The sequence below is a fragment of the Capsicum annuum genome, chromosome 1, assembly GCF_002878395.1.
Source record: "Capsicum annuum cultivar UCD-10X-F1 chromosome 1, UCD10Xv1.1, whole genome shotgun sequence".
NCBI classification, from domain to species: Eukaryota; Viridiplantae; Streptophyta; class Magnoliopsida; order Solanales; family Solanaceae; genus Capsicum; species Capsicum annuum.
Genome location: NC_061111.1, coordinates 216,970,205 through 216,992,935, shown reverse-complemented (window position 1 = coordinate 216,992,935; position 22,731 = coordinate 216,970,205). Strand labels below are relative to the sequence as shown.

The 22,731-nt window shown below is 32.7% G+C and overlaps 1 protein-coding gene across 1 annotated transcript; it reads right to left on the bottom strand.

The window, feature by feature from the left end:
• Positions 1 to 6,712: 6,712 nt before the first annotated feature.
• Positions 6,713 to 22,320, bottom strand: LOC107847640 (serine carboxypeptidase-like 12). Its single transcript, XM_016692025.2, has 14 exons — positions 22,024 to 22,320; positions 21,637 to 21,782; positions 20,453 to 20,529; positions 20,195 to 20,317; positions 19,716 to 19,818; positions 12,753 to 12,790; positions 11,870 to 11,971; positions 10,697 to 10,783; positions 10,460 to 10,612; positions 9,362 to 9,433; positions 9,073 to 9,191; positions 8,142 to 8,255; positions 7,862 to 7,907; positions 6,713 to 6,922 (listed from the first exon to the last, which is right to left on the bottom strand). The coding sequence occupies exons 1-14, from the start codon at positions 22,176 to 22,178 to the stop codon at positions 6,839 to 6,841; spliced, it is 1,419 nt and encodes a 472-aa protein (XP_016547511.2). The 5' UTR covers positions 22,179 to 22,320; the 3' UTR covers positions 6,713 to 6,838.
• Between the last annotated feature and the right edge of the window lie 411 nt (positions 22,321 to 22,731).

Here is a 22,731-nt window from a genome sequence, read left to right as displayed (position 1 = left end):
AGAGACCCTGAGGTTGCTAACTGGGCTGATTTCAATGACGAATCTATACAAATCCGTAAAGTATATGGTATTGATTTTACATATGTTATATTTCTTTGTGTTATCTTTGCAATAAAAAAGACGGTTCATAATTCAAAGACTTATACGTTGAGTTATGAATTTTCTACCCTAGCCGTGCAAAAACTATGAAATTGGACAGATTCATGGTTAACGTCAAGAAAAAATTAATTCCGGTTAATTGGAAAGAAGTTTGATTTTGATATGTGTTGTCAACAGATCTTAAAGTTTATTCATGATTAGAGGCGAATTCATCTAGCTTGATCATTTGAAAAAGAAAACAGACGCAACAATATTTGAATTAAAGCTAAAGGTCACTTTTATTGCACCGAAGGCAGAAATGTCACTACATCATAATAAGCAATAAAAAAAAAATTCTAAGCGAATTCCTAAACTATGGAAAAGGTTGAAATTCCAGAATTTGTTGGCGACTCGCCTCAACCGCCTCCTTCAGTTTGGATAGTGTCTCCACTTCCTCTTCAGAATGTTTCTCTCTAATTGCTTGAAGTTCGCCCTCGAAAGTGATAATCTTCTCTTGGCTCTTAGACAACCGTTCTTTCTGCTCTTTTATACGTGAAATGATCTTCTTCCTCTTCGTAGATAAGAGCTTCAGTTCTTCATCAAACTTAGCAAGATTTGATTGGAGATCCTCCATACGCACTCTCTCCTTGGTGTTTTTCCTCTTTTGTATTAACAAGGCTTTGTTGCACATCAGATAGCAATTTTTGATGGTTTTCTTTAGTTATTTTTTGGGATGAAGATGATTTCACAGCATCAAACTCCTCATATGCTTTTATAAAAGTATTAACAGAGCCCTCTAGAATAGAGGTATTGATGGCGTTAATCCCTTTGAGGTCCTCCATAAGCATGTTCACACCATTTTTCAACTTTGAAAAGTCGTCTGAAGATTCAAAAGAGAACATGGTCAGCCATTCATGTAATGCACCATACATCTGAAGAATGTAAGACTTCTTGAAAGTAGAGATCGTCTCTTGTAGTTCAAAATTTGGGGCCACAAATGACGATAAACACAATGAAGGTGCATGAACTTTAGGCGACTTAGCTTGGGCAGCCACAAACTCTATGTTGTTTATCAAAGATTTTGTGAAAGGAGGAGAAGATATATCAAGGCAACTTGAACTCGTAACGGCATAAAAAATGCCATTAAGCATATCAGTAGAAATTCCTTCGAGATTCAACTTCAAAAATAATAATAATAATAATAATAATAATAATAATAATAATATTAGCAGGGTATTATTATTTTTCTTAACAAAAAAAAAGAGAGAGAGAAAGAAAGTAATCTTACTTGTTCTGTGAGTTTAGTCAATGGCATAGTGGAGCTAGGGTCATTAACAAAAAATGCCTCGTTACCTATAATAGCATTGTCTAAATCAACAAACTCGCTAGATTGGTCTTTTACCTTCTTTCTTTTACGCTTCTAATGTTGGTCTTGATCTTCTTCCGTTGAGTTAGTGTCATCATTAGCATCTACAACTTCATTAACTATGTGGATAGACGAAATCTTATCTTCGAGTTGCGTTTTGGTTGGCATCTTTCCACTATTAGTCTTAAATAAATAAGAATCATTGTTTCACTTGCGATTCTTGTTCGAAGCCATAGAAGGAGTGTCATTAAATTTCAGTGAAGGACGACTTGATCCTTTTCTAGTTTTCACTAACTTACCCCTTAAAGGTGAAGACTTAGAAGACAACGGGCTCGTTTTTTACTTAACAGGGGAGGAAATAAAAGACTTACCTTGTTCCGATGGACGAAGGAAAACTTTCAAGATAATTTTATTCTGCCCAACAAGGTTTGTTTGACCAAAATACCACTAATTTGCATACCTATTGGTTGTTAGGGCCTTTCAGGATGTGGTGGTATACTAATGCTTGAAGAACTACTAAGACGGGTGCAAGAGTTCCAAAGTCATACCAATTCTTTAAGTGTGGTGTCATATGGTCATTTGATGAAGTTTCCAGGCTGATCTTGAACAAATCCAAACTGTCAGCTGAATCTATGGGGACTGTAAGGCTCCATGACAAAGTGATCATCACACCGGAGGGTAACGTATCTCGAACGAAGACTAATGAAATAATCATTCCAAGAACTAGACAATTCTCCATTGTCTGCTATAAACAATTCCTTAGGTTGTAGCATAGCCAAAGTGGGGAGACTGCAGATATCGTCATTCTGAAATAACCGCCTTGCGTTAGAAAGATCAAAGTTTCTAGCCATCATTTCCCCAGCAATCCTACACATACGAGCATCATTATAATTACGTGCTTGATAATAGGAGTTAAAATACACACCAACCCATCCATAGACATATTGTATAGGAAAAATTATGTCACCTGCACCTAAGTTTGTTGAAGTTATGATCTCTGTCAAGCCTCTGTAGATGCTAGCCAAAACGGGAATCGCTAGTGCAAACCTCTCCCCATGAGCCATTAAACTTGCAATCTTAAAGATGCTAGGATGGATGTAGTCAAGTTTCTTAATTGGAAGAATGAACTTTCAAATCCAACAAGTAAGAAAAGAAGCCAAGTTCGTCTCTTCTCTAAGAGACCCTTCCACACCTAACTCGACGAAAGGGATGTTCTCTTTTTCTGTTCGCGGTAAAAATGACATATCTATGTAGCCATTGGACTGTGATTTGAATTTGATTTAGCATGCTGTTTAGGGACTCGTGGTGGAGGCTCCGTGTACTGCTCCGGTCCTTTGAACCAAAAATTTATCCAATCATGAACAGAAACCTCCTTACACGCACCATTTGAAAGCCGATAGAATTCTGAAAATAAGTAAGCACAAGTCTTAGGCAAAAATGGCTTCCCTTGCTGATATGTTTGTGACAATTCTTTAGTCGGAGGGACGACTTCATCAAAGAAAGTTCTGTGTACTGGAAGGCCCCCAATCATACGCATGTCCCATAATGAAACAGAAAGCTCACCAATGTCGACATATATTGTATTAGTTGAAGAATGCCAAAGTTCAGAAAAGTCCCGCAAAACATTCTTAGATATACATTACACGTGAAATCCATCAGCAGAAAACCTCTATATTTTCTCAGGTAAATTTTTGAAGTTACAGCCTAAATTTTGTGATACTCCTTTTTCCTTTAGCATACTTACCGTTTAATTTAATTTCTTTGACAGTTCTTTAAACACAGAGAGGATATCTTCACTGCCTTGAAAATATGGTGAACATCTGTGACCAAACGACACTATATCCTCTACTTGAAATAGCAAACAATGAACGATATTCTCCTGCTAGCGTCTTTACCTTGAAAGTTCATCCTCCGGTAATAGGTGCCTTCTCACTTGATAGAGGATCGCCTGACATATCCCTTCATCTAGACAAATGGTCTACAAAAGAAAAAATTGACGTCCTTGACTTCAATAAGGTCATCAATACTACTGTTTTTGTGCTGCATTCATTTACACATGACAAAGAATCTGCCGCTACATATCCTAAAGGCTCGAATAAGGGCCTTGCTACATGGAATTATCCCCAATCAGGCTTTGGTTAGTTTCGTTATGTTACTTGCTATTGGGAGTGAGTGGAGGATATCCTTAGCTGTAGCAAGGAGGCGTTGGAACGAACTAAGTTTTATGATGCTGTTATTTCGCGTCAATCTAATCTTGGTTTCCATGTGAGATGTAGCTCTGATAATCTACTTTCCAATGCAAAAAACAGCACCTGATTCTGATATTTTCATATCGAGATATGAAATTTCTCGTGATGCTGCGCAAAGCTAAAATAACTAGCAAACCAAGATTAAAAGGCTGTTTTGGGAGCAATATCTGGGATGATTCGGATGTAATATGATTGTGGTTTCCACGAAAGATGTAGCTCTAAAAATCTACTTTCCAATGCAAAAAATAGCACCTGATTCCAATATTTCCACATCGAGATATGGAATTTCTCGTGACGCCGCGTAAAGCTGAAAAAACTAGCAAACTAAGATTAGTAGGCCGTATTTGGAGCGATATCTGGGAAGATTCAGATGTAATATGATTGTGATTTTCGTGTGAGATGTATATATACGAGTCTAGTTTTCAACGCAAAAAACGACTTCTGATTTCGATGTTCCTAAGTCAAGATATGAGAATTTTCGTAAGACTACATGAAACAAGAAAAAAGTGACGAAACAGAACTGAAGGTCTGATTTTGAAACAATACCTGGGCAGATCTGGAGATAAATTGAGCGTGATTTTTGCATAGAACGTGGCCTTGCGAGTCTACTTTCCAACACTACAAGTCGTTCATGATTCAGACACCTCCACGATGCGTTATGAAGCTTCTTCCATAGACGCGCCAAAGTGCCGAAAGCTCAATTGTGAAAAAAGGGCAAAAAAGAGGGAAGAACGGGAGTTGAATTTCTTCTCAGGCTGAATTACAATGATTTAATGAGGCATTGATGTCCTTTTATAGACTCTGAAAAGCCTTAATTTGAGTTCGAAAAGAAATTTATTGAACAAGTTGTCTTCAAGAAGAAATGGGACATCCAAGTGTCCAAAACAAGTCAAATTCCTAATCATTTTCGAAGTCGGATAACATCATATTTAATCCTATTAAAATTCGATATAAGACTAATACCCGAATCCTACAAGGTTTGGATTGTTTTAAATGAAATTTTACATTCTTAAGGAAGGAATTCACGTTATTCTACCTAGATTATGATGACTTCAAGGAGTCAAATTTTGACAAAGTGCTCAAGTCTTGCAAAAAAAAAATGAGGACTCCACAAATACTTCAAATCTCGTCTCTAACAGGTCCGACAAATCAAACACCTTGATGAGTTTTGAAGTAGGGGGCATCTGTAGACACATAAAATTTATAGGGTTAAATTCATATAAAAATTGGATTTGACCCATATTTTATTGGGTCTAAAATCATTTTGGGCTATAAAAATAATAAGCCCATTTTATTCCTCATCAAGGACTTCAAGGTCCATCTAACCTTGAGGCCCAAACTTATGCCACGTGTAAAGTGATGTGGCATCCCAGTCAAATTAAAGACCAATGAAGCAAGACCACACACATGACATGTTTTTGGCCAATCACAAGCAACTTTGTCACCTAACATTTGTGATAAGCTTGAAAATTGAGTGGACCAATCAGGATGAGGCAAAAGAGGTTATTTACACTTGGAATGCCTACCCCCTACAACTATAAATAGGAGGGTTACATAATTTTCTGAGGGGATTCTGCAAGCATTGGAGGAAGCTTCTGCATTAACTACATAGCTCTTAAACGAATCGACTAACGGAGTTCTGCCCGAAGGTCAACTCGACAAGACGAAATGCTGTCAAACAATTCCTGGAGATCCAAACAAATTTCTGGGAGGCTCAAATTATCTGGAAGTTTGAGAATTACGCTATAAAGGTCCTCGAATTACGAAAAGGCTTAGGAGAAAAGAATCGAGAGAATAACAAAATTGTACCTGTAAAATTACTTTAAATAAAATTATTCTTTTTATTTATTTTTATTTTTACTTGCAGTTAATTTTCCGCATAAAGAAAATTTGTTGCGAACAGTCATCATCCAAAATGAAACTAGGTATATTAATTCAATTGAATGATTAAAATGTAGCTATAGGTGATAAAGTTTTCATGATCTCACGCAAATTGGAAAGGATCCATGTGGGGAAATTATCAAGAAGGGTACTAGTATATTCGGCATGCAAAGAAATTAAGTCATTCCCCTAGTGACTTTAATTAATGTGACGTGGACAAAATATTATTTTACAAAAGATAATAGGTGGATATTTAATTCAATTCCAACATATTTTTACTTAGACATGAAATATACTGATCTATGATATTTTTATACACAAATATCATTTCAATTAAGACATCAAGTTAATAATTCAAGCCTAATTTTTAAAATATTAAATATCTCGATAAGTTTAGAAATTTAAAATATATTAAATTCAAGATATATTAGTTCAATAAATAATTAAATTAATTATTTAAGTTAAAAAATATTAATTTAATTAAAAATTAATTTTAGCGGAACAGTCTATTGATTTGAGTTGCAAATGATGAACCTAAGTTAAACTCAGGATGCCATCTTATTCTAGATGCACAGTTTGTTCCCACATGTCAAATAACATGGTATGCCTACTGGCAAGTCAAACGAAGGAGCCAATATGATCATGTCATATATCAAAATGACACAACATGCCTAACCAAATTAAAGGTCAATGAAAATGCGTCATGTATATAAAAGACATGTTCTGATCAATTAAATATAACTATGTCACTTAAATCTGATTGACCGAGAAGAGTTTAACCTTATCTCAATTTTTTCATCCTAGAACTATAAGTGGGTGTCTTCATAATTTATAAAAGACATCAAAATTCTAACGAAAAGTTAAAAAGTGCTTGTGGATCAAATACCGAAGATTTCTTTGCAAGTTAAGTTACAAACATTCAAACACTCGAGCATTTCTTTATAAGTTCTAGATATTAAGATGAAGATTCGAGATAAAGCTTAAACACTCTTGTATTCAAATATAAGTCAAAATCAAGCCTTCAAATTCAAGTACAAGTTAAACTTCAGTCCGCTAAATTTAAGATCAAACTTAAAGACCCTTGAAATTGCTTTTGAGAAAAAAATCAAGTAACTCATAGAAATTATAACATTCAATATTTGTAAATTCAAGTACTACTATTAATGTGATACTTTTGTCTTAATTATTATTCTCGACATGAATTTTATTGTCTACAAATATATCTCTGAATGACATGAGATGAGAAAATAAAAATCAAATTTGATTACAAAGGTTTATAATAAAACCAACGTCTCAACATAGTCAAGCATTCAGCAGGATTCCATTCTGGAGCAGTATGACCTGATCCCTGCAAGCAGTGGGAACAAATTAATGTATTCCAAATTATTTTTCAAAGCTAGGGTGAGTTTGGTGAAATGGTATTTTTACTTGTCATCTGATATTTGATAAGTAGACAATTTTGTTCCAAATACATTTATATGTAATGGAAAAACAATAATGGGGGTGGAGATCAGGGGATCGGGGTACAGCGGCTAAGAGGGGGTGCCAGAGTGGAGGTGGGGCGTGTTGAAGGGTAAGTAGGAGATAGTTAATGTGGAATATCTGTTAAGAAACTTATTTTTCTTTTTTTTTTCCGGTTAAATTTTGGGAACTTTTATTAATCAACTCATCAAAAGAAAAATAGTCTGGACATGAATGGGCCAACCCATCCAAAAAAAAAGTCTAAATATTATAAATACCAACCCTTTTGTAAGTAATTACATTCTCTCTGACTTTTATAATTATTTTACTCTTTTTCTCTATTAATATACAATAACATAGCCGACACATATATAGCATTTTGTTTATATATTGAAATTTTTGTAATATGTTTAGGGAGTTGAGATTTTTTGTAATATTAAAAACATAAGTCGTGTATTTGTGTAATTTAAAAAGGAAAAAAACACAAAATAAATCAAATGCCAACTCCTAAAAACTTCACCCGGCCCAACCCTAAAGTAATACTTCTCTAATATATATATAAATTTAAGTAGGTTTTCAAATTAGTACTCCTCTCATTTTCAGCTACTGGGTTATTGTTGTTGTTGCCGTCATTTTCAGCTTTTGCCCTACAGAAACTTATTTTCTTATTTATACTAAAAAGTTTTTTTTTTCATTTTAAGGAAACTTATCTTACTTAAAAAGAATAATTAACCAATCAAACATCAAAAAATTAAAAAACATTTTCCCTTACAGCAAACGCACCATAGAAGAAATTATGGTAGAGAAAAATTTAAAGAATTCTTACCTTCACCGTAGCATATGTCATTCTATTTGAATAAGTTTTTGTATACCTATACAACAAGCACAATAAAATTAAATGCTGAAAATATTCTGAAAAAATAATTACTTACAGATACAAGTGCTTAATTCAAATTAATATATATATATATATATATATATATATATATATATATTATTAACTTGTACATACGTCCACATCAATTTATTACTTAATCATAGTATATTAACATAGTTTAATCTAGATAATAAATGGTACAAACTTTTTTCAAAGTTAGTAAACTTACCCTGCAATTTGACCACCAAATGTCCATGGCCTCCAGTCCTCAATGATGGAGTAGTTCAAAGACTTTATCCATGCTTGAGTTGATTGAAATGGCACAGCTAAGTCATGGTCACCACTGTTGAGAATAATTTTCATTTAATTATATTCTTGATTATATATGATAGATAATTATGTCAAGTTTCAAAGCATGCAGATTTTTTACTTTTTATGGCTCAATTTAGCTAACACAACTAAAAATTTGGAAATTCAAATTTCTAAATTTTGATTGCGAATATAGATGTAGAAACTTTAAATTTTATATATTTGAAAAGTTTGCAAAAGTATTATAAATCACCATAATTAAAAATTTAATATATTCAAAAAAAATATAAAAAATTTCCGTCAAAGAAAAAACTTAATTAATTCTCAAAATTTCAGTTATACCACAAAAATTGGTATAGAGAGGGAGGAGCTAAATTCCGACTTGTCCCTAAAATTGGCTGGTATTGATATTTCGTCCCCCATAAATTTTTTTATAAAAATGACCTCCATAAGAGTTGGTCTTGCTCTTTTGACCCAACTGAATAACTTTTGCCTATAAGGTAGACGTTCATGTCTTTTCAAGACACTGAACTTTCACAGTTGACCAGAATTTTTGCCTTATTATAGGTAATAGTTAAACCTTAGATATGTTGCTCCTAAGAGAGACGTTCTAACGCTTGCCCATTAGACAGATATTTATAAAATTTCTAGATAATGAACCTGCACAACTAAATAAAAGTTCTGCCTTATAAGCAAACGTTAGAACTTATTTAGATGGGATAAAAATTCAAGACTACAAACTTTCAAGAATAAAACTTTAAGACAGAAAATTTTGGGGGACAAAAAATCATGCCTCATAAGCGAACAATTAAGCATAATTTCCCGCGGGGGAGTAGTATTTTTCTTCTGACCTGTAAATAAGAGATCTGTAACCTTTCGTACTTAGATATGCATGATATGGTATAGTGTTGTTGATACTTCTTGTGAAAGGTAAATTATTGTTGCAGTACTCCCATATTCCAATAGTTCCCTGTTTTCACAATTACAGTTTAGTTCTAAAATAATATCATCTTACATATTCCAGTTGCTATTAAGAAAAATAATGGGAAATTTTCATAAACTTTAACTTTTATATACTAGAATAGTAGCTATAATTAGTTTCAGCAGAGCTACCAAATATGTTAAAAGCCCAAAATATACCTTTCGAACACGAAGGGCCTCTTGAACAGCATCGTCGTTAACCCATTTTTCAGAAAGGTGCCACCAATGAGCCTACAATAGTAGTATGTCTTAGTATAGCATAGATTGAGAAAGAAATACCGTCAGTTTACACAAATAGTCAAGTTTATGATATTTTATATTTAGAAGTTAGGCAAATTTTTCAAAATTAGATTAGTGCTCTGCAGTTCAAAAGTGCCCATTTGGATATTTTAGTAGGGTGTATAAGAATAATGTTGAATAAGCTAAATTAGTAATGTTTTGGTCAGTAATGCAAGAACCAGGTATGCTAAAATTATTTCTTAGCCATTTCTTATTTTGGTGTATTCAAGGGCATTTATTTTTAATCATACTTATTCATGTATAAATAACTCTGGTTGCACTAATATCATGAGTTATTATATTTTAATTATACACCTTATAATGATAAAATGTATAACTCATACATATATCAGTTATACAAAATTTAAAACACGGCCAAAGAAGATAGTAAATATATAATACCAACATTACTGCAACACATCCTACAAAATGACTCCAATTACTTCAAATATCAAACCTAGTATTCCCACAATGAGTCTAATTTTTAAAAAAGTGGGAAAACTCCTAATTCAAGAACACAAACTGACCACTTGGTGTGTAACTAACAGAGGAAATTATAGCATGTCAAATACAATTATGGAAAAATTACGGTCAAATACTATTTGTACATCTAGCTTACAGAATAGTACCCATGCAATAGGTAATATATAAATTAAGCCAAATAATATCATATATATACATACATATAATACACGTATGCTATAGATGCATATACATATCGCTACACAACGTATACATCTAAAGCATATTTCTAGCGTATACTTTGAGAATATTAATAAACTAAATGATCGAAGGATACACTTAGGTAAGTTTCCCTCACAATTATCATGTTCAAATATTTTTCAACCTTAAACGAATAAAATAGCAACTAGAAAAATATGGAATATGCTAGAAATTAATGATCTTATTAAGCTAGTTGGGTAAAAATTCATCTTGGTATATAAAAGTTAAATTTATAATTTAATTGGAAAGCCTTACTCGACATTTCATTCCTGGGAGTGTGATTGGACTCTTGAACTTTTCAAACTTCTCATCGAGGGATCTTCTTTGACTAGAATGTTTACGCACTTCTGTCGAGATGGAATCACAAACAGGCTCTAAAACATGGAATTCATATATACCCGTCAACAACTGCAGAAAGCGGTGTACCTTATTTAGTTATAAATAAATCATGTGAAAAAATAGGAGGAAAAAGATATACACACAAAGATTTACCTTATTAAAAGCATGAACATGCTGCAAGCAAAGTGTGTTTTTGGGATCTATTTCTTGATATTCTCCTCCGCAATATCTTTCCAGTGACTATTGAGAAAAGAACACTGGTGAGCTAGCCATTTAATTATTCTTTAAAGGGTAAAAATGTATTAAGATGATGAAATGTTAGGATAAACCACCCAACCACATATGAGGTGAGATGATTAAAATCTCTCTATTCTTAATTACTCCCTCCATCCTAAATTATCCGTCCCAAATTAAGATGACACATTGATTAAAAAAATAATTAATAACATGACTAATTTATTATAGTACCTCTATTAAATGGTGTTCATATTTTAATTTAAAGAAAAAAATAATTAATGTAAAGGATAAACCATGAAAAAAAATTGTCTCTTCTTGATTAATAAAAAAAGACAAGTAAAATAAGAAATCAAATTAAAAAATTTGAAATGAATAGTTTGGAACGGATGGAGTTTTAGGTTTTATAGAATTTCGAAAATAGAGATCATTAATTTGGGATCGAGTTCTTTATCCCCTTAATGGATTTAATTTACTCAAGGTGAATTTGAATTAGTCTGTACTAGTACTAAAATGTTAGAATAGACCACCCAACCACATATGAGATGGGAATGATTGGGATCTCAATCTCTACGCTTAATTAGAATTTTAGATTCTACCAAGTCTCTGAAATAGAGATCATTCAATCATAATCGAGCACTTTATACTCTTATACCTTTTACTGAATTTACTCTTAGTGAATTCAAATTTATTCGAACTGCTAAAATAACAAGAATTAACGGCAAATAAATTTTATGGCTAAATAATAAAATTTGTTACTAAATCTATTTAACAATAGGTTAGCTATAAATTACTTCCTCCGTTCCATTTTATCCGTCCTAAATTTTCTAATTTAATGTCCCATTTTATTTATCTTTTTTTACTTATCAAGACAAGATAATTTTTTTTTCATATTTTATCCTTTGCATTAATTACTTTTTCTTTAAATTAAAATGTAAACATCATTTAATAGGGGTATTATGATAAACTAGCTATGTTATTTATTATTTTTTTTAATAATTGTATCATTTTAATTTGGGACGAATAAAATAAGACGAAAAATATAATTTAAAAAATTATTAAATACGAGCTATTTAGTGACAAATAATTGACCTCATAGAGTTCGTCAGATATGAGAGACATTCCATGTGCAAAAGAAATCTTGTAGTTGTCTTCGCCGTAGATAAATGTCAGCGGATTTCCAAGGAAGTAACCCTACCATCATTTGGAGGACAATGTAAATAATATTGTATTATTTATTGATTAACAGACAGTGCAAAACAATGTAATATATATATATAGTATATGCATATGTCAGAAAAAAAAATTCTATTTATGCGTTGTTATCATTACATAATTGAAGTGTTTGTAGTTTTTCAAAATAATTACAATTAAAGGTTGGACTGAAAATAAAATAATTAATTATATCTTAAAGTTTTAAAATTATAATAAATAATTTAAGATAATTATTTTTAAAAATCATAATAGATAATTAATAATTTGAGGAGAAAGATAGTAGCTTTTAAAGATATGGTGTAAGTAGAAGTTATCACCAGAAGAAATGTTTTAGACGTCCTATGTACAAGTAATTAAAGGTGTGCAAAATTCAAAAATAGCATATTTATCTCTTTAATTATGAGTTTCATAACAACAGTTTCATAATTACATAATATAGCAAGCAGTATTTTATATTTTTATAAACTGTTGCTATAAAAATATAAATACATATGATTTTTACTATTATTATGATCGATATGTTTTTTGTATTTTTGCAAACTGTTACTATAAAAATATAAATACATACAAATACATATGCTACAAAATATAATTTGATAAAAGTATTGTTATTTTTTTGTAATTTAATACTTAAATATGCTACTTTATCTATTTTTTCTTTTTATTTTAACCAAAAAAAATAAAAAATTAAAGGTTTTCATAATTATTAAAGGACTATAAATATTTAATTTCTAAATAAAATGGCAACTAATACACGAACCTTGAGATTCACCCGTGGCTCTAGTCCTGCCTCAATACCTGCATTTTGAAAAGGAAATTTTCTTAAATATTCAAACTTAATACGGCATTTGCATGTTTTTCTCATTTGTAATTTTTAGGACAATTCGCCGTCATTATTTTTTGGATGTACATGGGATAAAATTTGCTCATCTATAAATGCTCGGAAATTACAGAGATGTAAATTATATTAGGCAAATTTAATGTGACAAGCTTGACTGACAAGGTGTTGGTAGGGAAATCAGGCCTCTCTTGGATTATTGAGTCTTTTTCCCTTCCTATGTGGATAAATGAAGTTCAATTTGAATCAATCCACTTTTGCTCATAGATCCATTATTATGGGGTATATATATTGATTTTTTTAAGTCTTATTCACCATCACAAAAGAGAGTTTTCAGTAGCCAAAGAGAGAAAAACAAAAGCTGATTTTTGCACCTAAATTCCAGCCACAACTATCAACTTCAAATTGCGATTCCTGCTTCGTTTCTTGTCCGACTGAGCTGATTTTTGGACTTCTTGTTCCTCTCATCTCAATATTTGATTAGGAACTGACGGAGCTTGATTTGGTGGCCTGTAGCTCCTGTTATTCATTCCCGAACAGTAGCTGCGTTTTTGATGTTTTTACTCCTTTTTCTCTAGTGTTTGGCGCTATGGTTTATGTATTGTTTCTTGTTGTTTGAAACTTGTTTTGTGGCCATTTTGGAGAACAATATTGTAATTATTTGGTGATTATAGGAGATGTTTGGTCCCGTGATTTTTACTCTTCACGCCGAAGAATTTTTCATGTAAATTTCATGTCTTGTGTGATTACCTTTATTCTTGCCCTATCGCATTTGTGTGGTAATTCATTTTCTGTCATATTACTTTATTTTGCTTGGTTTGCTTGTCTCCTCTTAGTTCAAATTGGAAGGGAAAGTTTAGACTTGGGTATTCTTCCGCTGCTACCTTATCGGGCTCTTTCATAGTGCCCCTGTCTTTCTCTACAAAGTGGTATCAAAGCGTTGGTTGTTGATTTGAATGACGGAGGTAAATATAAGCAAGATGATATGTTTGAATGGTAGTAACTATCATACTTAGAAAGGCAAGATGAAAGATCTTCTATTTGTCAAGAAAATATATCTACCTGTGTTTGCGTCTACTAAACCTCAATCCATGACAGATGAGGATTGGGAGTTTGAGCACTTACAGTTTTGTGGTTATATCAGACAATAGGTTGAAGATAATGTTAGAAATCATACTGTGAATGAGACACATGCCAGAAGTTTGTGGGACAAGCTCGAGAAACTTTATACTTCGAAGACTCACAATAACAAGTTGGTCCTGCTTAAGCTATTGATGAATATCAGGTATAAAGAGGGCATTCCTATTTCTGATCATATAAATGATTTTTAGGGTGTCCTTGACCAGCTGTCCGAAATGGGTGTAAAGTTCGATACAGAAATTCAGGGACTTTGACTTCTTAATACTCTGCCAGACTCTTGGGAGACTCTTCGAGTTTCTTTGACTAATTTTGCTCCCGGTGGTATTATAACTATGGAATATGTTAAGAGTGGTGTCTTGAATGAAGAGATAAGAAGATCTCATGCCTCATCTTTTTCATCTTTTTCATCTTCACGCTCTGATATTTTGGTTACTGAAGAGAGGGGGAGAAATAAGTCCAGAGATCCGAATGATATAGATAAAACTAGAAGCAAGTCAAGGTTCAAATTGAAGAATGTTACATGTGACTATTGCAACAAAAAATGACATATTATCAAAATATTGTTACAAGCATAAGAGAAATATGAGATGATAAAAGAACGAAAGTGATAGTGAAAATCGTGTTGCAGTTGTTGCTAATGATGATCTTCTTGTTGCTTGTGGTAAGAATGCCATCAATCTTGTTCGTGATGAGCCTAGTTGATTTTTGGATTCTGGTGCTACTTCTCATGTTACGCCAAAGAAGGAATTATTTTCTTCTTATACTCCAGGTAATTTTGGAATGTTGAAAATGGACAATAATGAAGAAGTTAAAGTACTTGACATTGGCACTGTTTGTTTGGAAAGTAACAATGGTTCCAAACTAGTTCTCAATAATGTCAAGCATACTTTAGATGTTCGCTTGAATTTGATTTCTGTAGGGAGCCTTAGTGATGAGGGTTATGCTAACACCCTTGGTGCTGGCCAGTGAAAGCTTACTAGAGGTTCGATGATTGTGGATCGAGGTGACAAGTTGTCTAACTTGTACGTATTTCAGGGCTCTACTTCTAGAGGCTTGATAAACTTGGCAGAGAATGATACTTCATCAGAGTTGTGGCATAGAAGGTTGAGTCATATGAGTGAGAAGGGGATTGATAGTTTGCTAAGAAAAATTTGCTTTCTGAAGTGAAATAAGCAAAGTTGAAGAAGTGTGTACATTGCTTAACCGGTAAACTGAAAATAGTTTCTTTTCAGAGTCATCCGCCTTCAAGAAAGCTTGATTTACTGGAGTTGGTGTATTCTGATTTGTGTGGTCCTTTTAAAGTAAGGTCTTATGGTGGTGCACTTTACTTTGTGACTTTTATTGATGATCATTCTCGCAAACTCTGGGTATTTCTTTTAAAGTCCAAGGATCAAGTACTTGATGTGTTTAAAGATTTTCAGGTCTTGGTTGAGAGACAGACAGGGAAGAAATTGAAATACATCCGTTCAGATAATGGTGGTGAGTATATTGGTCTTTTTGATAGATATTGCAGAGAGGAGGGTATTCGGCATCAGAAAACTCCTCCAAAAACTCCTCAGTTGAATGGTTTAGAAAAGAGGATGAACAGAACTCTAGTTGAGAGGGTTAGATGTATGCTTTCAGATGCTAAGCTACCATATTTCTTTTGGGTAGAAGCACTTAATACTGTTGCTTATATTATCAATCTATTCCCTACTGTTACTTTGGATGGTGATGTCCCTGACAGAGTTTGGTCTGGTAAGAATGTTTCTTATGATCATCTTAGAGTCTTTGGGTGTAAAGCTTTTGTGCATGTTCCTAAGAATGAAAGATCAAAGTTAGATATTAAAACTAGGCAGTGTATCTTCATTGGTTATGGTCAAGATGAATTTGGCTATCATTTCTATGATCCAGTTGAGAAGAAACTTGTTAGAAGCCGTGATGTTGTATTTTTTGAAGACCAAACAATTGAAGATTTTGACAAAGTTGAGAAGGTTGATTCTCAGAGTAGTGAGAGTCTAGTTGATGTTGATCCAGTTCCTTTGACTACTACTCCCGAAGAAAATTTTCATGATGATGAAAATCAAGTTGATAATGAAGATGATGATCATGTTCAGAATGACCAGCATGATGTTGTTAATGCTCCAGTGCAAGTTGATATGGTTGATCAGCAACCAGTTGTTGATGTTCCAAAGAGTTCTCTCAAATGATCTACTAGAGAGAATATCTTCATCTCGTTATTCTCCCAATGAGTATGTACTCTTGACTGACGGGGGAGAACTTGAGAGTCTTGATGAGGCCATGAAAAGTGAAGAAAAAGAAAAGTGGTTTGATGTTATGAAAGATGAAATTAAATATTTTCATGATAATCATACCTTTGATTTGGTTAAGCTGCCTAAAGACAGAAAATCTTTGAAAAACAAGTGGGTTTGTCGGATGAAGCATGAAGATGGTAACCCATTTCCACGGTACAAGACTAAATTGGTTGTGAAGGGATTTAACCAGAAAAAGGGAGTTGATTTTGATAAGATATTCTCTCCAGTTGTGAAGATGTCATCCATTCGTGTGGTTTTAGGCTTAGCTGCAAGTCTGGATTTAGAGGTTGAGCAATGGATATTAAAACTGCTTTTCTCCATGGTGACTTAAATGAAGAAATTTATATGGAGCAACCCGAAGGTTTTGAAGTCAAGGGAAAAGAGAATTATGTTTGCAAATTGAAGAAGAGCTTGTATGGTTTGAAACAAGCTCCTAGGCAGTGGTACAAGAAGTTTGGTTTCTTTATGAATCAGCAGGGCTTCAAGAAAACTACTTCAGACCATTGTGTTTTTGTGCGAAAATTCTCTGATGATGACTTTATTATTATGTTGCTTTATGTTGATGACATGCTTCTTGTTGGTCATAATGCTTGCAGGATTCAAAAGTTGAAGCAAGAGTTGAGTAAGTCTTTTTAATGAAAGACTTAGGACCAGCAAAGCAGATTCTTGGCATGTAGATTGTCCATGACAGAAAGGCCAAGAAGTTGTGGTTATCACAAGAGAAGTACATTCAGAAAGTACTTCGAAGGTTTAAATAAACAAGGCTAAGGTTATCAGTACACCTTTAGCTATGCACTTCAAGTTGAGCACGAAGCAGTGTCCTTCCAGTGATGATGAGAAGGAAGATATGAAGAAAGTTTCTTATGCTTCAGCTGTTGGTAGTTTGATGTATGCAATGGTTTTCACAAGACCGGATATTGATCATGTTGTTGGTTTTGTTAGTCGTTTTCTTTCTAATTCGGGAAGAGAACATTGAAATATTGTGAAGTGGATTATGAGATATCTTTGTGTTACTTCTAGTCTGAGTTTGTGTTTTGGTACAGGGAATCCTATTCTTTGTGGTTATACTGATTCAGATATGACCAGTGATGTTGATACTCGCAAGTCCACTTTAGGGTATTTGGTTACTTTTGTAGGGGGAGCTGTGTCTTGGCAATCTAGGTTGCAAAAATGTGTTGCTCTATCTACTACAAAAACTGAGCTTATTGTTGTCGTTGAAGCTTGTAAAAAATTATTTTGGATGAAGAGATTCTTGGGGGAACTTGATTGTGCTCAAGAGAGGTATGTGCTTCATTGCGGCAGTCAAAGTCCCATACATCTTGGCAAGAATTCTACATTTCATGGTCGATCTAAACACATTGATGTGAGATACCATTGGATTCAGGATGTGTTGGATTCTAAGTTGCTTGAACTTGAGAAGATTCATATAGATGATAATGGTTCTGATATGATGACTAAAGCTTTGCCAAGAGGTAATTTTGAAGATTGTTGCATGATCGCCGGGATGGCAGTCTCCTCCACATAGTTAGGAGGGGTAGAATTGTTGGATTATTATGTCTTTTTCCTTTCCTATGTGGATAAATGAAGCCCAATTTGGACCAACCTACTTTTGCCCATAGGCCGATTACTATGGGGCATATATATTGATATTTTTAGGTCTTATTCACCATCACAAAAGAGAGTTTTCAGCACCAAAAGAGAGAAAAACAAAAGTTGATTTTAGCACCTAAATTTCAGTCATAGCTGTCAACTTTAAATTGTGATTCCCGTTTCGTTTCTTGCCCGATTGAGCTGATTTTTGGAATGCTTGTTCCTCTCATCTCAAACTTTGATTAGGAACTGACGAAGCTTAATTTGGTGGCCTGTATCTCTTGTTCTTCATTCCTGAACAGTAGCTGCATTTTTTGTGCTTTCACTCCTTTATTTCTCTAGTGTTTGGTGTTCTGGTTTATGTATTGTTTCTTGTTGTTTGACACTTGTTTTGTGGCCATTTTAGAGAACAATATTGTAACTATTTGGTGATTATAGTGGAGGTTTGGTCCCGTGGTTTTTACTCTTCACACCGAAGGATTTTCCACGTAAATTTGGTGTCTTGTATGATTGCCTTTATTTTTGTACTATCGCATTTGTGTGGTAATTTATTTGTTGTCATATTACTTTATTTTGCTTGGTTTGCTTGTCTCCTCTTAGTTCAAATTGAAAGGAAAAATTTTAACTTGGGTAATTTTTCGATGCTACCCTATCGGACTCTTTCATAGTGCCCTGTCCATCATGGGATACATTTGCTGCACTCATTTAGCCATTCTTAACGGACAATAACAATGTTTGTTCACGTACAATATTATACACTTAATGTAAATAATGTATCAGCATTTTGTATATAAGTGTTAGTGTATAAACGATATTTAAACACACTTTTATATTATTATATAAAATTATATTTTATTATACTTACAAATTTATATAAAATTTTTCTTCTCCTCCTAACTTCAACTCACGAAGTTCCATCCAATAAGAGTTAGATCTTCATTAAATAGCTTCAAGTTTCAACGACAATTTCAAAATGAAATTCCAATGAACCTCAATTATCAATTTTTTTAAAAATATCAACAAATCACAAATTTATTCACGAGTTCAATCTTTTAAAAACCCAACAATAATGTTTTAAATTTTTCACCAGCTTTCCTCCGTTAATATTTAAGTATGTAAACATAATTGTAAAGTCAATTTTTAAGTATCAAAAAATGAAAATCATAATTATAAATTAAGATATCGGTGCGTCTTCAACCAACTCGACAAAAGTTGAAAGCAGTCAATGAGAATCTTCGCTTTATGTATGCTAAGTATGATGGATGTGAGATTAATATATATATTTTTTGGGTGGGTGAGATCGATATACTTTTTTATTTCAAGTTGAGAGGGAGTTATTACAGACAGAAGCAAATTTAAAATTTGAAAATGATGGGTGTATCATTATTTTTTATTTTAAGATAAGCACAAGATGTCAGTTGGTTTTTATAATGGTAATTTATTAATTTTGGTTTTAGAGCAATAAAATTAATTTGGGATTTTCTGTTTAGAAATAATTAGAATTAGACAATAGATATAAAGATGGAAAAACTTAAAAGTGTTCCAACTTCTAAAATATATTAGCGTAGTAAAAACTTATATAAGGGAACTGAGAGCAATAAGTGAAATTTGAGCTCTTAATCTGAAGAAGTTAAGATTTAAGACCAGTTCTCAATGAGTGCACCATCAATTTATTTTGATCATAGTTATTTCAGATAATAATAGACATATTTCAAAAATTATGAAAATAATATATCAAATTTAGTTGAATAATCACGAATTCACCTAATCCTTTTTCAGCTAGTTACAAAACACATTTTAAAAGAAAGTGTCTACAAAAATATACTTTATGGTAACTTTAAAAAAAAATTGGGAGTCTTACCATCTGATATCACTCGAGTGGTAATTGGCACAAAAATTCCACCATATGAGTCTCCTCCTACGTAAAATGGATTTGATTGGTATTGGGGATTTTCAACCAACCACTGAGAGTTATCAAATGAAATATAATTAAATGAATTATAATACTAACATTGCACATCAACTATATATATGCTCTTATTTTTAGAAAACATAAATTAAATAAATGAGTGACTTGAGTCTAGTCAATTCACCCAACATGATCAATCCGTTTCTTTTTTTTTAAAATATGAAAATTAATGTACTTATCATAAATTATTAGCTTATATATATTCTTTTTAGAATTTGCATAATAGTATTCCATCCATCCATACAACTAAAATAGATGTCTAGTTATAATTTCTTTTTCTAAAATATCAATAGGGATAGATTTACAATTTTATTTTCAATTCAAGAACCCAAAAAGAATCTCAAGATTTCAACAAAATAAAAATGTTGTACCTTTCGAAGAAATTGGTAAGCTTGTTCAGCTGCTAAGTGAGTGTCTGTATGTCTTCCATTTTTAGTTTGTGAATAGGAGAATCCAGTTCCCACAGGTGAATCAATAAATATAATATTTGCCACCTGATTCATCATCATGAACAAAAATTTTTATTTTCAATATATTAAAGTTTGTATTAAAATTTATAAATAATTATGTATATCTAATTATTCATACATTGGAAGTTTCTAAATATACATATGCTCGTTTATACTCACCTTCGTGTATGCATATTGATTGTAGGAGAGAGTTGGCAAGCTTCCATTGTACTCTCTGCTGTCAAGACGTACAGGTCCTCCAAGAGAAAAATAATAAAAGTATAAGAGAATATAATGTTCCGCATAAAGGAAAATGTTTTTTAAAATAAGTTTACTTTTTTTGTGTTTGATAAGTAAGTAAAACATATTATTTTAAAAATATTTGTATATGATCTAGATAAATAGTATTAAATATATATACTATGAAATGTCAGGGTAGAGTTAGGGTGTGGAGCGGTTAGAATGGGGACCATGAGAAAGGGCAATCCGATGCACTAATGCTATTACTATGCCGGTGTCCGGAAAAGAGCCTATTGGTGACCGTGAGAGTAAGGGGGAAATGAGATGTGTTAGGAAAATATGGAAGGCACAAATTAAACCTTCCAGAGTAATAACATGTGCTGTCTAATGGAACTAAAACTTCATTGTCTTTTTAACAACCTAAGAGGCTATGACCTATGTTTTGTGAGAAAATTCCAAATATGTGTGTGTGTGATTTCAATTTATCGATGTATTTTTGTTATTTTCACGAGTCTTTTTTTTTCTGGGGCCACTTATCTTGTTTGTTATAGCTAGGTTACCTTAAAATGTTGTGGTACTGCTATTTTGTAGAGTTGTTGAATAAAAATATCTATTAATTTTGTAGGTTTCAACCTTTTAAGGTTTTTGGATTTGAATTGCTTTTTTAAAGTATGGATCCACATTTACTATTTATTACAACTTTAATAGATTTTTATATATAAATTCATAATCTACATAGAACTACTGAGGTAAGATGCACATGGAGCCGCTAAGCGAAAGCTCCATCCACCTTTGAATCAATATCTCACCATAAACCTCCCTCTAAACTCAAACTATAACAGTTAGGGGTCATTTGGTTGGGAATAAGTTATCTCGAAATTAATTATCTTTAGAGTAACTATCTTCAGATCACCATGCATATGAATAACTTATCGTATCACTAAGGTATAAATCATGGGATAAATAATTCCAGGGTTAACTTATACTTTCAACCAAACGCAGAATAAAATGATCCTTCATTTTATATCGAGATTATTATGCCTTCAGAAAACCAATCGTACGTGGGCAATAACAAAAATATAGAGAGTATAGAGTATGTTGAAGAAGTGAAAGCTGTTCATTACCAATTTCATTGGCAATTGCATACAATCCAGAGCAGCCAGGGCCTCCGACGAGCCAAAGAACAAGAGGGTCAACTTGCGGATCTGACTCTGATTTTATAAAATAGTAGAATAGTTGCACTTCTTCTGACTGGCCAATTCCTATATACCTGACATACATGAATCAGAGACAACACATTAGATTATTTTATCCTAATAACTTAAGTGCATCTTTTTACAATATTATCAAATTAATAAGTTTACTTGCAACAACAAATAAGCTTTCAAATCATCCGCCATGCAACTGAGGAGTTGATTTCTCCGATGGTAACTCCATTGTCAGGTTGAAATAGACTAAAACATAAAGTAAGACGACTTGATTGATACAAGGAAAAAGAGTGAAGCACGTACCCAGTTTCAAGGTGAAAAGGAAGTGGTCCATCAAATCCAGGAAGATACTTGACATGAGTACCAGCCATGGTGAACTGTGAAGTACTGAGCAAGAAGAAGAATAGTGTTATTATAATTCGAAGATATCGGCCACGTGAACAATTTTTGTCCTCCATTATTGATGCTGTAATAGATCACTCTTCTCTTGAAATGGAAGAAGGAAAGCTAAAGATGTGAGTGTCGTATGTGCTATAAGAAGAAATGCAGTATATATAAAGAAGAACAGGTCACTAAGCTTGGACACTTGGTTAATTACCCTAATTAGTTAGTGTAAATTAGGTGAAAGAAAGAGATAATTATTGTCGCCTAAGTGACCTCACATCGATAAGGGTGTCCGTTAAATAAGTTGAGTTTTTACTTTCTTTTTAGTATTTAATAAGTAAGAAAAAAAAATGTTATCTCAAGAACATTTAATGTGACAATTAACAAAAACCAATAGATGTGGGAGGACACGGTGTGGCCTCCGGGTTGAGATGGTCAAGTAATAGGGGTTGGAGACGTTGGGTGGATAGAAGGATACAATAAATATATAATGTCAACTATAAAACTTGTTTTTCCTGCATCCATTAAGAAAGTCATATTTTTTAAAAATTTTATCCAATTAAATAAAATAAATAAAAAAATATTTTCAAAAAATATTTTTTTACCACACCAAACACACCCTAAGTG